The sequence below is a fragment of the Neophocaena asiaeorientalis genome, unplaced genomic scaffold (genome assembly GCF_003031525.2).
Source record: "Neophocaena asiaeorientalis asiaeorientalis breed wild unplaced genomic scaffold, Neophocaena_asiaeorientalis_V1.1 scaffold40, whole genome shotgun sequence".
Classification (NCBI taxonomy): domain Eukaryota; kingdom Metazoa; phylum Chordata; class Mammalia; order Artiodactyla; family Phocoenidae; genus Neophocaena; species Neophocaena asiaeorientalis.
In genome coordinates this window covers 2052607-2065054 of record NW_020185335.1, presented here as the reverse complement: position 1 = coordinate 2065054, position 12448 = coordinate 2052607, and the positions used below count along the sequence as shown (strand labels likewise).

At 50.4% G+C, this 12448-nt stretch overlaps 1 protein-coding gene across 1 annotated transcript; it reads right to left on the bottom strand.

Moving 5' to 3' along the window:
* Positions 1 to 8272: 8272 nt before the first annotated feature.
* On the bottom strand, positions 8273 to 11714 carry TLE7 (TLE family member 7). Its single transcript, XM_024735708.1, has 8 exons — positions 11407 to 11714; positions 11264 to 11286; positions 10312 to 10511; positions 9963 to 10204; positions 9624 to 9765; positions 9318 to 9471; positions 8690 to 8763; positions 8273 to 8377 (listed from the first exon to the last, which is right to left on the bottom strand). Exons 1-8 carry the CDS (start codon positions 11712 to 11714, stop codon positions 8273 to 8275), a joined length of 1248 nt encoding a protein of 415 aa, XP_024591476.1.
* Between the last annotated feature and the right edge of the window lie 734 nt (positions 11715 to 12448).

Genomic DNA, 12448 nt, shown 5'->3' with positions numbered 1-12448 from the left:
CACTGTCTTATCTAGGAGGACCTTCTGCGCCACCCTTCCACCTATGGTTCCACTTAGACCTACTTAGAGAAAATACAATCTGTGCTCCCCCCCAACAAGTACGAACTTCCTTTTGCCCAAGGGGTATATGCAGACAATAATCTGAGGCTTGGAGTTTAAAAAAAACTGTTTGACCATTATAAAGACCACTGCCTAAACTGTTTCCACCTATAGAATCATTTACAGAATCACCTTCTTAGTTCAACTCCTACCACCTCTGTAAGTATGAATGAATTTAATTTCTAAGTGTGATAAACTTCACACTATAAATAAATCCTTTTCTATGGATGATTAGCAAGAGTCTCTCAGTTATTCCAATGCGCAGCCGGGTTTGGGAACCGGGGGAATACAACAGACAGGACTGGGATCTGGCAGCCCCAGGGGTGCTCCTACACCCTAACAGGGTCCTTGCGAACAGCTGAACCCGCCACACCAGGCGGTGAATAGGGAAGGCTCAGCAAGACCAGGGGAGTCCTCCAGCTGAGAGTGGTCAAACCATCAGTGATGAGTACCTGTCACCACAGCTGCCTTCCCAAGCTAGGTGTGTTCTGCAAACTCTAGAATGGTATCTCCCTTCAATCTTCCAGCAGCCCAGTGAGGTAAATTCAGGTATGATCACCATTTTATGGGAACAGAGAGGTTAAGACAACCAATCAAGGCAGACCTGGGGTGAACAGAGGCATCTCACTCCAGCGGCCATGCATCCTTATTTCCAAGACCTTGGATTCTAATGACATTATGAGAGGTAGAAAGCGCAGCACTAAGTCCCACTCTCTACGCTGCATGGCCATAGCCCAAGGTGAAGTTACGTGATGCTGGATCCTAGAACGGGCAGGAAGGGATTGACCCTGTCGTTTCATAAAGGAGAAACAAACCCAGAAAAGGAAGAGACTTTCTCAAGATCACAGCCAGTCAGTGTCAAAGCTGAGAACAGAGTCCAGGTCCGCTAAGCAGGAGTCTTTGCACCCACCTGCAAGGCATTCAGGAGTTTAGAGGCAATGCAAGGCTGCCCCCTGGAGGAAATACTGGAAAACTGCAGGCGTCCCTGTCCTGAGACCCTGGGCAGCTTCACTCTGCATGATGGATTTCCTGACCCTGCACCTCCCTGAGGGTTTCTCCGTCTTTACTAGTGTCCCTCTACAGAACCCCCCAGGACTCTGTTGATGAAGTCATATCAGGGGTCTAGCATACACAAAGCAGTTTTTCCTCTCACTGCATCCTTGAAATCACTGGCTCAAGAAACACCCAGATAGAGATGGCTTTTCATGTATGAGGCACTGGGATGGGTGCGTGGGGACAGAATCTGAGGTGACCCTGCCTATCCACATGGAGGTTATGATGTGTTGGGTGTCTCAGACACAATCTGTGGTGAGCAGAGAGCTGGAATGGGACGGGGAGGCAGGGGAGGACCAGACGCCAACTAAAGAATGGAGGGTGGGGCTCATGGGCATCACATCTGAGTTAAGTGTGAAGAGGAAAGGATTTCAGGACTGAAGATGATGGTACAAAATTCCCAGGGAAAGAGGGAAAACAGGGCCAGGGCCTCCCCCCATGTTCCCTGGTGCCTGCCCTTCCCCTCAGCCCCTCACTGCCCAGCCACCAATGTCCGACTCCTTACAAAGCGCCCTCCCCTGCTGCATCTGCCTCTTCCACAGGTCCTCCCCTACCCGGCCTTGATCACATCTCCTGCAGTCACTCAATCCCAACCCTGAACCCTCAGATCTTCTGGTCCTTTGTAGGCCTGTCTACAGAGAAATCTCTATGGTAATCAATCAATAAGCTAAAACTAGTTCTTGTGTACCTGCTGCAGAGGATCCAGAAAATTCCAAACCAACCTCTGCCCCAAAGAAAAAGAAATCATCTCAGGGAAAGAGTAGAGGTGCAAGGAAGTGATGGAGAGGGAAACATTCTCTGCTAGCTCTGGTCAGCTGTGCAAGGGGAGCCCAGGCCGGAGGGACTTTGGGGGTGACTGACATCGGATTAGGAGGCGTGGGTAGGTGGCAGGAAGGCAGCAGCAGAGGCTGGGAGGCAGGAAGGCCCTGGGTGGGTCTGCAGGTCAGCGCATGGCCTGACTCATCCGGCTGAGAGGCTAAGGGGTAGCCTTATCGACCGAATATTTCCCCAAAGGCACTGAGGAGCCACTCAAGACTGGGACACCTTGAAAAGTGTGTTTACAGAGATTCCTGGAACAGACCGTGTCCTTTGCTCTGCAGCTTCTCAAGGTGGCGGGGGTGGTAGGAGGGAGCTCTGGCGACACAGCTCTCACAGCCCCTGAGAACCTGTCCCTCTGGGGAAGCTGCCTGTCCTGCAGCCAGTTTCTTCCTCCAGTTCCCGGGGCAGAATTTGTACCACCCCAGGATGACCGGGAGGGGGAGCCACAAGGTCAAGGCTGGGTAGTGGCCGATTGAGAAGAGATGCCAAGCCCTGACCCCGTGCCGTGCTCTTTGCTCACTGCACAAGCCCCCTCCAGCACTGAGTCTAGGCAGGAGGCGTCAGCAGAGAGTGGCTTGGGGGTGGGGTCCAGAACCTCACCGAGCATGCTTCTGAAAATGGTGTTTCCAGGGGTGGCTCAGATCCTGCCTGTGGGTCACAGAGCGCCGAGTCAAGGGAGGAGACAGAACTGACATACAGGGAACAACTGACCACAAGATGCAATACCATCACTAAGTGCCCTAGGAAATCAGAACAAGAAGGGGGAATCAGTGTGAACAGCCGTCCAAGAGATGACCTGAAACCTGTGTCCAACTGAGCACCAAACCCCTGAAAGGGGCAAGTGGGGGAAAGGGGCTAGACCCACCAGATATGAAAATACATTGTTTCCCTGGTGGAAACAAGAATTCCACAAGAATTCCACAAAAAGAATAAGCTGCCCAGTCCAAGGTAGTAATCCTACCCCATAATAATCGTTGGACACATGGGAGGGGGTACTGATTCGTTTGTAGTCATCCCTTCCGGGCATCAGCAACAGAAATTCCCCTGAAGAAGTAAGGAAGGAACGCTTTCTTAGAGATGGTTATATGTTCTGCTCATCTGTCCATTCATCCATTCATCCATCCACCCTGCATTCTTATGAAAAGATCTAAAACCTTGCTCCGAGGGAATGCTGCTACTCCTCTGCCCTTCAAAATGTGACGCCCTATATGTAATAAGGAAACAAACAGAACCACAAGGTTGAATAAACGACTAAGATGGCAAGTCCAAGACAACCGTAGTTTCTCCCTCCGTTTTCCAGCGGAATTCACATCCAAGAGTCTTCTGGAATCTTCTCTCCCTTCTCCTACGTCACCTCTACGCCCAATCCCGGACCAGGGCCTAGGCAAGTTCACGCCCCCAACTGCTCTGCGCCCCTCTCTCCTCTCTCCTCCTCCTCTCCCCACCTGCCCGCGCCCCAGGGCCCTTCCCACCATTCAGGGGCACCCTCGATGCCCACCTGCAGCCGGTGTCGCCCCCTCCAGCCTTCGTCCACCCGCCGTTTGTCAGCAATACGAGTCTGAGCTCACGCACCGCGCGCTCAAGCGACGGTGGCCGTCTGTGCGGGCGCCCTCGGCTCGGACAGCCGCTCGCGCCGCCTCCTCTGTGCGCTTCGCGTCCCCGCCGCCCGGCCTCGCCCGGCCTCGCGCCGAAGCCAGGCGCGTGCCTTCCGGGTTGCGCCCTCGCCTGGCCCTAGCGTGTTCTGCCCCGCCTCCTCCTGTTCACCCAGCAGAACCCCACCGGCCGCGCCCCTTCCCAATCCTGTCCCCCGGCGCGAGCTGCTGCACGAGCCCACGTCCTCCCCGGGACCCGCTGCGCTCCCGGCAGGCGCGGGCCACCTTCTCACCGCAAGACGGCGCCTCTCGCCGAAGAGCGATCCTCCTTCCCCACGTGTCCGGGGACCTGCCGGATTTCTGCCGGGAGACACTGACACTTGGGAGGCGGCTTGGCCAGAGGGATGGGCTGCAGGCACTTTCCCTTTATTGATAAGGAAGACTTTTTCTATATTTGCCTTCTTGGTGCAATAGGAAGCGCGTCAGTCTCATAATCTGAAGGTCTTGAGTTCGAGCTTCAGAGAACTCATGGCGTTTTGCTGCCATTCACAGAAAATAATCTGCATATTCTGGGATGGTGTTTACAGAGGCCCCGCGGGGCCCAGCATGTAAAGGGAATTCCACGTGCTGCCAGAGGACATAAGTAAATGCTTAAGTCCACATAGAGCCCGTTCAACCGCAAGCCACGGCCACGAGGGACGATCATTGTCCCCTCTACCATAATAATAAGATAAAAACCCGTAAATGTGAAAACGTGCGGCATCGGCGCGACTGCAAGAAAATGGACACTGCGCTGCTGAGTGGTTCAATTCCTCTCGCAACATCTGTGAAAAATCTCGGTCTCCGAGATCACTTCCGATCTCCTTTTTCCCCAGCTTCCTCTACTCGAAGCAAGGCCGTGTCTCCACGTTCTTTTTCGGCTGTCTCCGGATACTGTATTCTCGCTCCAGTCCAGACCCAGCTTTCAAGACCGGCTGTCAGTGCCGGTCCCCTACGTGGCCCCGGAAAGCAAGGTGGGGCGACATTGATGAGCCGGGAATGGCCAAGCTCTAACTATAGCTTTAGCTGAATCCTTCGGTTTATGATTATTCAGTTTACAATAGCTTCCAGTTACTTTGTGATTTAGCCTCCACTAATTATTTAGAAATATATTTCTTAATTTCCAAAATAGGGAAATTTCTAGTTTTCTTTTTATTATTTATTTCTACCTTAATTGCATTATGGTCATAGAATATATTCTGTAAGAATTAAATACTCTGAAATTTATGGCTCAGTATTTGGTCAGGTTTTGTGTTTCTTTGTTATTATTATTATACAATTTTATTTATACTAGATTAATATCAAATTAAACAATATACTATTAATAATGAGTTAATAATAAAAGTATGTCAATTATAAATATAAATAATAAAATTTATTAAACTTATATTATTATATATTATTATACTCTATTATTCCAGTATTTTTCCTCTATTAGTTTGGAAGCTGTACCGTTGTTTCATATTCTTTTAGTAATTAATCTTGAAATTACAACACTACTCCTTGATTTATCAAGACTACTATTAATTTGGAGTTTTACCTTCTTTCCAGAAAAAAAAAAATTTACAGTTGTTTTACTTTATCATTTCCAGTTATTACCCTCCCAACTTACATTTGTTTTCAATTCTCTTGGGTATATATCTAGGAATCGAATTGCTGGGTCACATGGTAACTCTATGTTTAGCACTTTGAAAAGCCACCAAACTGTTTTTCAAAGTGGCTGCGATGTGTTTTACAATCCCACCAGCAAGGTATGGGGGTTCCAATTTCTCCATGTCCTCAGCAACACTTGTTATTGTCTGTCCTTTTTATTCTGGCCATCCTAGCACATGTGAAGTGACATCTCACTGAGGGTTTGGTTTGCATTTCCCTCATGAACATCCTTTCCTGTGCTTATTGCCATTTGTATATCTTCTTTTTTTTTTTTTTGCAGTACGCGGGCCTCTCACTGTTGTGGCCTCTCCCGTTGCGGAGCACAGGCTCCGGACGCGCAGGCTCAGCGGCCATGGCTCACGGGCCCAGCCGCTCTGCAGCATGTGGGATCTTCCCGGACCGGGGCACGAACCCGTGTGCCCTGCATTGGCAGGCGGACTCTCAACCACTGTGCCACCAGGGAAGCCCTGTATACCTTCTTTATAGAAATGTCTATTCATATCCTCTGCCCTTTTAAAAATTGGTTTACTTGTCTTTTATTGTTGAGTTGTAAGACTTCTTTACACCTTTTGGATATAAATCCCTTACCAGAAATATTTTTGCAAATGTTTTCTCCCCTTCTGTGGGCTTTCTTTTCACTTTGTTGATGGCTTCTTTCGAAGCACTCATTTTTTTTATTTTATTTTTTATTCTTTGCGGTACGCAAGCCTCTCACTTCTGTGGCCTCTCCTGTTGTGGAGCACAGGCTCAGCGGCCATGGCTCACGGGCCTAGCCGCTCCGCGGCATGTGGGATCCTCCCGGACCGGGGCACGAACCCGTGTCCCCTGCATCGGCAGGCGGACTCTCAACCACTGCGCCACCAGGGAAGCCCCGAAGCACTCATTTTTGACAAACCTTATTTTTGAAGAAATAAACATTGCAGATAGAGTTGAAGCTCCCTTTATATCCTTTTATGATCCAATTTCTCTACCTCTGTCTCCATAGTTTACCACCATTGTGAATTTGATCTTTATAATTCCCTACATTTAAAAAAAAAAGTGTGTAAAATACACATAACATAAAATTTATCATCTTAACCATTTTAAAGTATACAGGTCAGTGACATTAAGCACATCCACACCGTTGTGCAACCATCACCACCATCCATCTCCAGAACTTTGTTCATCTTGCAAAACCAAAACTCTGTACCCATTAATCTTCCATTTCCCCCTCCCCTCAGCTCCTTGTAACCACCATTCTACTGCCTGTCTCTGTGTGTGACCTCTCTTAAGTACCTCATATGAGTGGAACCATACAGTATTGTCCTTTTGTGTTTCACTTAGCATGTTTGACTTATTTCACTTAGCATGTCTTCAAGTTTCATCCATGTTGTAGCAAGTGTCAGAATTTCCTTCCTTTCAAAGGCTGAATAATATTCCATTATATATATTTTATATATATAACAATATCACATTTTGTTTATCCATTCATCCATCGATGGACACTTGTTATAGAGACACTGGGAGTCTTATTGTTACTATAGCCCAGTAGGATAGACCTACTGTTGGACTCTACCGGCTGCATTATATTTTTCAATGGATGCTAAATAAATATATTATTTAGAGGCACGCTGGCTACAGGAGTCAGCAAACTACAGTCAGCAGACCAAATCTGGCCCACTGCTTGTTTTCATAAATAAAGTTTTATTGGCACACAGTTGCATTCACTTATCTGTTGCCTATAGCAGCTTTCATGCTACAGCAGCAGAGTTGAGTAATTGGGACGAAGACCACAGGGCAAAGCCTAAAATATTTACTATCTGGCCCTTTAAGTAAAAGTTTGCTATTTCCAGGGCTATAGTAACAAATAGGCTCCAACATGTATAACAATTCGAATACAAGTTTCTCTCCCATGAAATAACCCAAAGGGGGAAGCTTTTCTCCACGTGTGATTTGTGGACACGGGATGCTTCCATCTCATTGTTTTGCAATCCCCTCGGGCCTTCACATCGCTTGCCTGGAGCTGGTCGAAGGGGACAGAGAGCCTGGAGGGGACACCCCACTCCTTTAGCATTGGCCCGGAAAGGAGACACGTTCTTCATTCATGATCCATCAGCAAGAACTAGGACCCAATAATATTTCAATGCAAAAGATGGTAATTTTTTCCCTGGCTTTGTGCCTCTTCCGGTGAACTCTAAGCTACAAACGTTAGTGGACAGCTAGCTGTCTCAGCCATGCCAACACCAAGCAAAGAGGCGGGAGGATGGAAAAGACCAGAGAGCAGGCCTTTATGGCTTGGTTCAGGGAGCTGGGGCTTTTTCAGCCTGGCAACGGCCAGACAAAATATCACACCCACCAACGTGAGGAAGTTGCCCGGAAACAGAGACAGGCAGCTTTTGACCGGCACAAAATGCCAGAATTAGGATCGGGACTTTGAAAGCCTCAGATAAAGCGAGGTTTCATGAAGTAGGTAGTTAAAAGGACAGCTCATCCTGGGATATGGTTAGACCAGTGACTGGAGTCTTAACCTGCGTCAAGAGTTGGGTGTTGTTGGTCTACCAACACGCTGATACAATCTGAAAGTTTGTATGTGGACATACGTTGCTTCTTGAGCTTTCTTAAGAGTCCAAGAATTCCAGAAAAGTTATAAACGAAACTAAGTCTGGTCTAAAATTCCTTCCCCAACCTGGAATTTGCTGAAAGGGGGCATAAGCAGCCCATCACGACGAGTTTGTTGTTTGAAATAACTGACCGGGTATCCAAGCCATTTTGGTTTTTGCTTTTCCATTTTATCAATTACAAAATAAAGAAATCAGTGGTAGAAAAAATAACAAAGGAAAAATCCCTAAGTTACACAGTAAAAAACCTGGAGAACAGGCCAGGTGTGTGCTGGGTGGGAGGGGAATGGACAGATGACCGGCCAGGGAGGAGAAGGTGGGGCTGTGGGAGGTGTTAGAGTTGCCTGGCACCCCAAGGTCACCCTCCGAGCACACTGGTCTTCTTTGGGTCTTCACCAGCAGGACCGTGGCTTGCAAGCTTCAATACAAGAGCTGGTAAACAGTGGCACTGTTCTTGGAGCCCGTGACCAGGTACTGGTTGTCAGAAGACACATCACAACATAGGATGTCTGTAGACTCCTCTACCTGGAGGGAAAGAGAGGCCACAGAGGAATGATATGCAGGGGCCAGACTGGGGCCGGAGACGCACACTTCACGCAGGTCTGTTTCAGGGCTCCGTGTAGACCTGAGGCCCAGTCTGGAGACCGGGCCAGGTTCAGGGCTCAAGGTGGAGCCCAGGAGTTCCTAGGACCTTGAGTCCTTGTTCCTTCGATGTACTCCATGGCCCTGTTTGCCATCTCAGAGGTACTTTCCAGCACTATTTCTGGGGCCCGACCAACTGGGATCTGGGGCTGTAAGCTCCAGCTGCCTGGGTTTGCACACGCCTCCATCCAGTACCTGAAACAATCTTTGTAGAGAAGGTGCAGCTAAGCAGCGGATCGACTCATCCAGTGTGGACACAAAATAGCTCCCTGGCGAAGGAAAGACAGATGGAAGGGCCAGAGGCCAAGCCTGCCTTCCAGTCCCAGCTCTCTGCTCCCGACTAGACCAGGGAGAGGACCACTCCTTCTCTGACTCAGTTTCCCCATCTATACAACTCAGAGACATGACCCAAACCATTCCCTCATCTGCCCTCTCCCTCCTGCCAGTCCTGGGATTGTGGTGAGGGGCACTGAACAACTGGACAGCCACATGGGGCTTCAAGCATCTTCTGTCTGCCGATGTCTTTGGGCTGTGGTTCCATATAGGAAGCTACCATTACAGACAGGGCCAGAAAAGGAGAGGGGGTGAGCAGAAAAAGAAGGGAGGAAAGGTAGCCAGGCTGGCAGGGGAGGAACACCAGTGATAGGAGGAAGCAGAGGCGAGGGCAGTGGGAAGGTGGCCTTGGACCTTGGCCCGGCCAGTGCTGGGGCTGGAGAGGGGGGAATTAAGAGTCTGAAATAAGGCTGGGTCCAGACTCTACAGGTGAGTGGATGCCTTGTCAGGTGACAGGGCACCCAGAGGTGTCCCCTGCCTGCTCACTCACCACAGGAGGAAAACTTGAGATTGTGGTGGTAGACATATTTCTGCAGGACAGCCTTAAACTTCTCCCTTCGGTGTGTGTGCAGGATTACGATGTCACTCATTCTCAGGCCCACTAACAGCCACTCCTCACTGGGGTCGTGGGTAATGCTGAGGATCTGTTTGGAAGGAGGTTTGGGGTCAGCGCACAAAGCTGCCGGCGCCATCATTCGTGGCCACCTCTTCAAACTCGGACTCTGCTCCTGCGGGCACCCGCAACTCCCAGTCCCCAGGGGGACTGCACTCAGCACAGCCGCGGCCGTCCGGGCACCTCATGCTGTAAATCGTGTTGCTGCAGCCTCTGGTAGTTCCTCAGGTCCCAGGAATACAGTCTGGTGTCTTCACCTCCCGTCCAGAACTTATTGCCCGTGATGTCCACACATCGGGACCCGTATATGGGGACTTCGTGCTTCCTGGTGGGAAAACAACTCAGAGGTTCATGCACTGGTTGGACCCTCAGAAGTTTTGGGCCCAGGAAGCCCCTAGATACGTAGCCCAAGTGCGTTCTCCACACCGACTCACCTAGTCCTACTGCAGAGGAGAGAGTGAGGTCGGAAAAGAGGCCCAGGCTTCCCCAAGGCCTCACCATCCAGCCTCCCCCAGGTCATACCTGATCAAGATTTGGTTCTGCAAATCCCAAATCTCAACAAATCCTTTGAAACAAGCCAAGCAGATCTGGGCATTGGAGGAGACAGCCAGGGAATAGCACATGGGGCCTGTGGAGGCCAGCTGTGCCCTGATGCGGGGGGTGGGCGCCAGGTCCCAGAGAGTCAGGGTCTGGGACAGACCCCCCGTGATCAGGCTTTGCTCATCGGGGGACAGCTTGCAGGTGAGGACACAGTTCTGACGGTCCTGTAGGAATGGGTGACATTCTCAAATCATCTCCTGGAAGCATGGGCTCCAAGTATTAGGACACAGGTCACATCTAGGCTCCCTGAGCCTTCTGCATGACCCCTCACCTGTAAGTTCAGCTGGGCCTGGGGGGCGTGGTCCCAGGCATGCAGGGCACTCTTATCCCACACCCTGATGTAGCCATGGCCGCACGTGTACACGTGGTGAGTAGAGCTGCTGATGGCCAGGGAGTGGACTTTCTTTCCGTGGCGGAGTTTGCCAACCTTCCAGGACTTATGTGGGGTCATCTGCCTGACCACCACTTCATCTGGAACGGGAGGCTGGGGTGCCCATGAAAGGGTCACAGCCTTGACCTGCCCTCATCCATGGGGGACAGCCTTCCCTGTCCTCTGACTCGATTCCTGACCCTGCATCCAACAGCTCCTCTCTGACCCTCAGGCAGGACTGTGTCCTCAGCTGGGGTCCCCAGACCACTGACATCCTTCTGCACTAGCCCAGGATGGCCTCCCTCATAAACAGGCCACATTTTGAGACACTTCTGAGTATAAGCAATGAGAGCAGAGCCTGGCTCAGAGTCTCCTAGGATGTAGCTCTCAAAGTGACCCTGTCAGCTGAGGCCCTACACACTGGTGATGGGAGGAGGGCAGCTTGGGTCCAAAGAAGCAGGAAGTCCAGTGCACCCACCACCTATGGGAGAGAGAGTGAGGATGTGGACACACTGCATGCCCTCACCTTCTTCCTACGAGCTTCTTGTTCCAGGGGTGACAGGAAGGGAAAGATGCCATGTTTAAAAAAAAAAAAAAAAAAAAAAAAAAGACACTTACAATTGCTCTGAGGAATGCCAAGACTTCTTCACTGGGATGAGGTGAAGGACAAGGCTGACCTGCAGGGAGACAGCAGCGGCCAGCCACTCAGAGAGAGGAGGTCTGGCAGCAACGGCATCACGGGATCCAGGGAGAAGACTGCTCTCTCCACCCAGGAGCTCGTTCCAGGTCTCCCATCCAATGCCCAGCCATGGGCTACACCCTGCCTGCCTGCACCGTCCCAGCTGGGACTTACCGACCTCGGATCCTGGTGGGGAGCTGTGACACACAGAGGAGAGAGGGAGGAGTCAGGGCATGAGATGGATGGAGAGCTGTGTCAGGATCCCTCTCCCTGAGACAGTTCGCTCCCCCCACCAGTCTTGTTCAGGTGAGACCTACCTGAGGCCAGGCTCTGCTTCTTCTGATTCTGCCTCGGAGAGCTGAGTGGCCTGCAGCTCAGATCTGTCCAGGGCCTGGGGGGCCCACTGCTGTGGACTCACACAGCTCATCTCCTGATAAGCCAGGTCATGCTGCCTTGGGTAGCGTGGGAGCTGCTGGGGGGGACCACACGCTTCGCCCAGCTGGGACTGTGCATGGTGCTCGTGCTGAGAGGAAATGCCGGGGCTCTCGGGCACATTCCTCCTCTTCTCTGGTTCATCATAAATTGTGAGTATACTGAACGAGGTCTCTTCCTTCTCTTCACTCATGGTCTTTGATCGATGAAGTACCTGAGCTACCAGGTTCGAGGGCTTAGAGGAATGAGCCCGTCACCCAGATCCTGGGTTTCCAATTCGTCCTGAGGCCCTGTAGCAAGAGAGAGAAAAGATGCTGACACGCAGACACAATGTTCCGGGTCTATTGAGAAGACTCAGAGAACACTCCTCCGGGGGAGAGGATTCAAAAGATTGGTCACCAACTAACTTGTGATACTACATGTTGGCAGCAATGGTGTTGAGGGTAAAATTTCACATGCACGTTTTGAGATGTTAGTACCAGGTAAGTTATGTTTTTCCTTCTAGACACACAGACTGCATTCCCCATCCTCTAAAATCAAATTCACCCTTTAATCTGACCATATACTTTTCAAATGAGGGCTCACCCCCAACCCCCGCCACGAGTAATATAAACAAGAGGTGGGACTTCCCTGGTGGTGTAGTGGCTAAGACTCCAAGCTCCCAATGCAGGGGGCCCGGGTCTGATCCCTGGTCAGGGAACTAGATCCCACATGCATGCCACAACTAAGAGTTCACATACCACAACTAAGGAGACCACGTGCCACAACTCAGGAGCCTGCCTGCCGCAACTAAGACCCCATGCAACCAAATAAATAAATATTTTTTAAAAAAAGAAGAATGGCTAACTTTTAAAAAAATAAATTTATTTATTTATTTTCGGCTGCGTTGGGTCTTCGTTGCTGCGCGTGGGCTTTCTCTAGTTGTGG

Coding starts and splice junctions, on each gene's coding strand:
- TLE7 (XM_024735708.1), bottom strand. CDS start 11,714: ATGAGTGAAGAGAAGGAAGAGACCTCGTTCAGTATACTCACAATTTAT. Junction 10,205..10,311: donor AGGCCCAGCTGAACTTACAG/GTGAGGGGTCAT, acceptor CCATTCCTACAG/GACCGTCAGAACTGTGTCCT. Junction 9,472..9,623: donor AACACGATTTACAGCATGAG/GTGCCCGGACGG, acceptor CCTTCCAAACAG/ATCCTCAGCATTACCCACGA.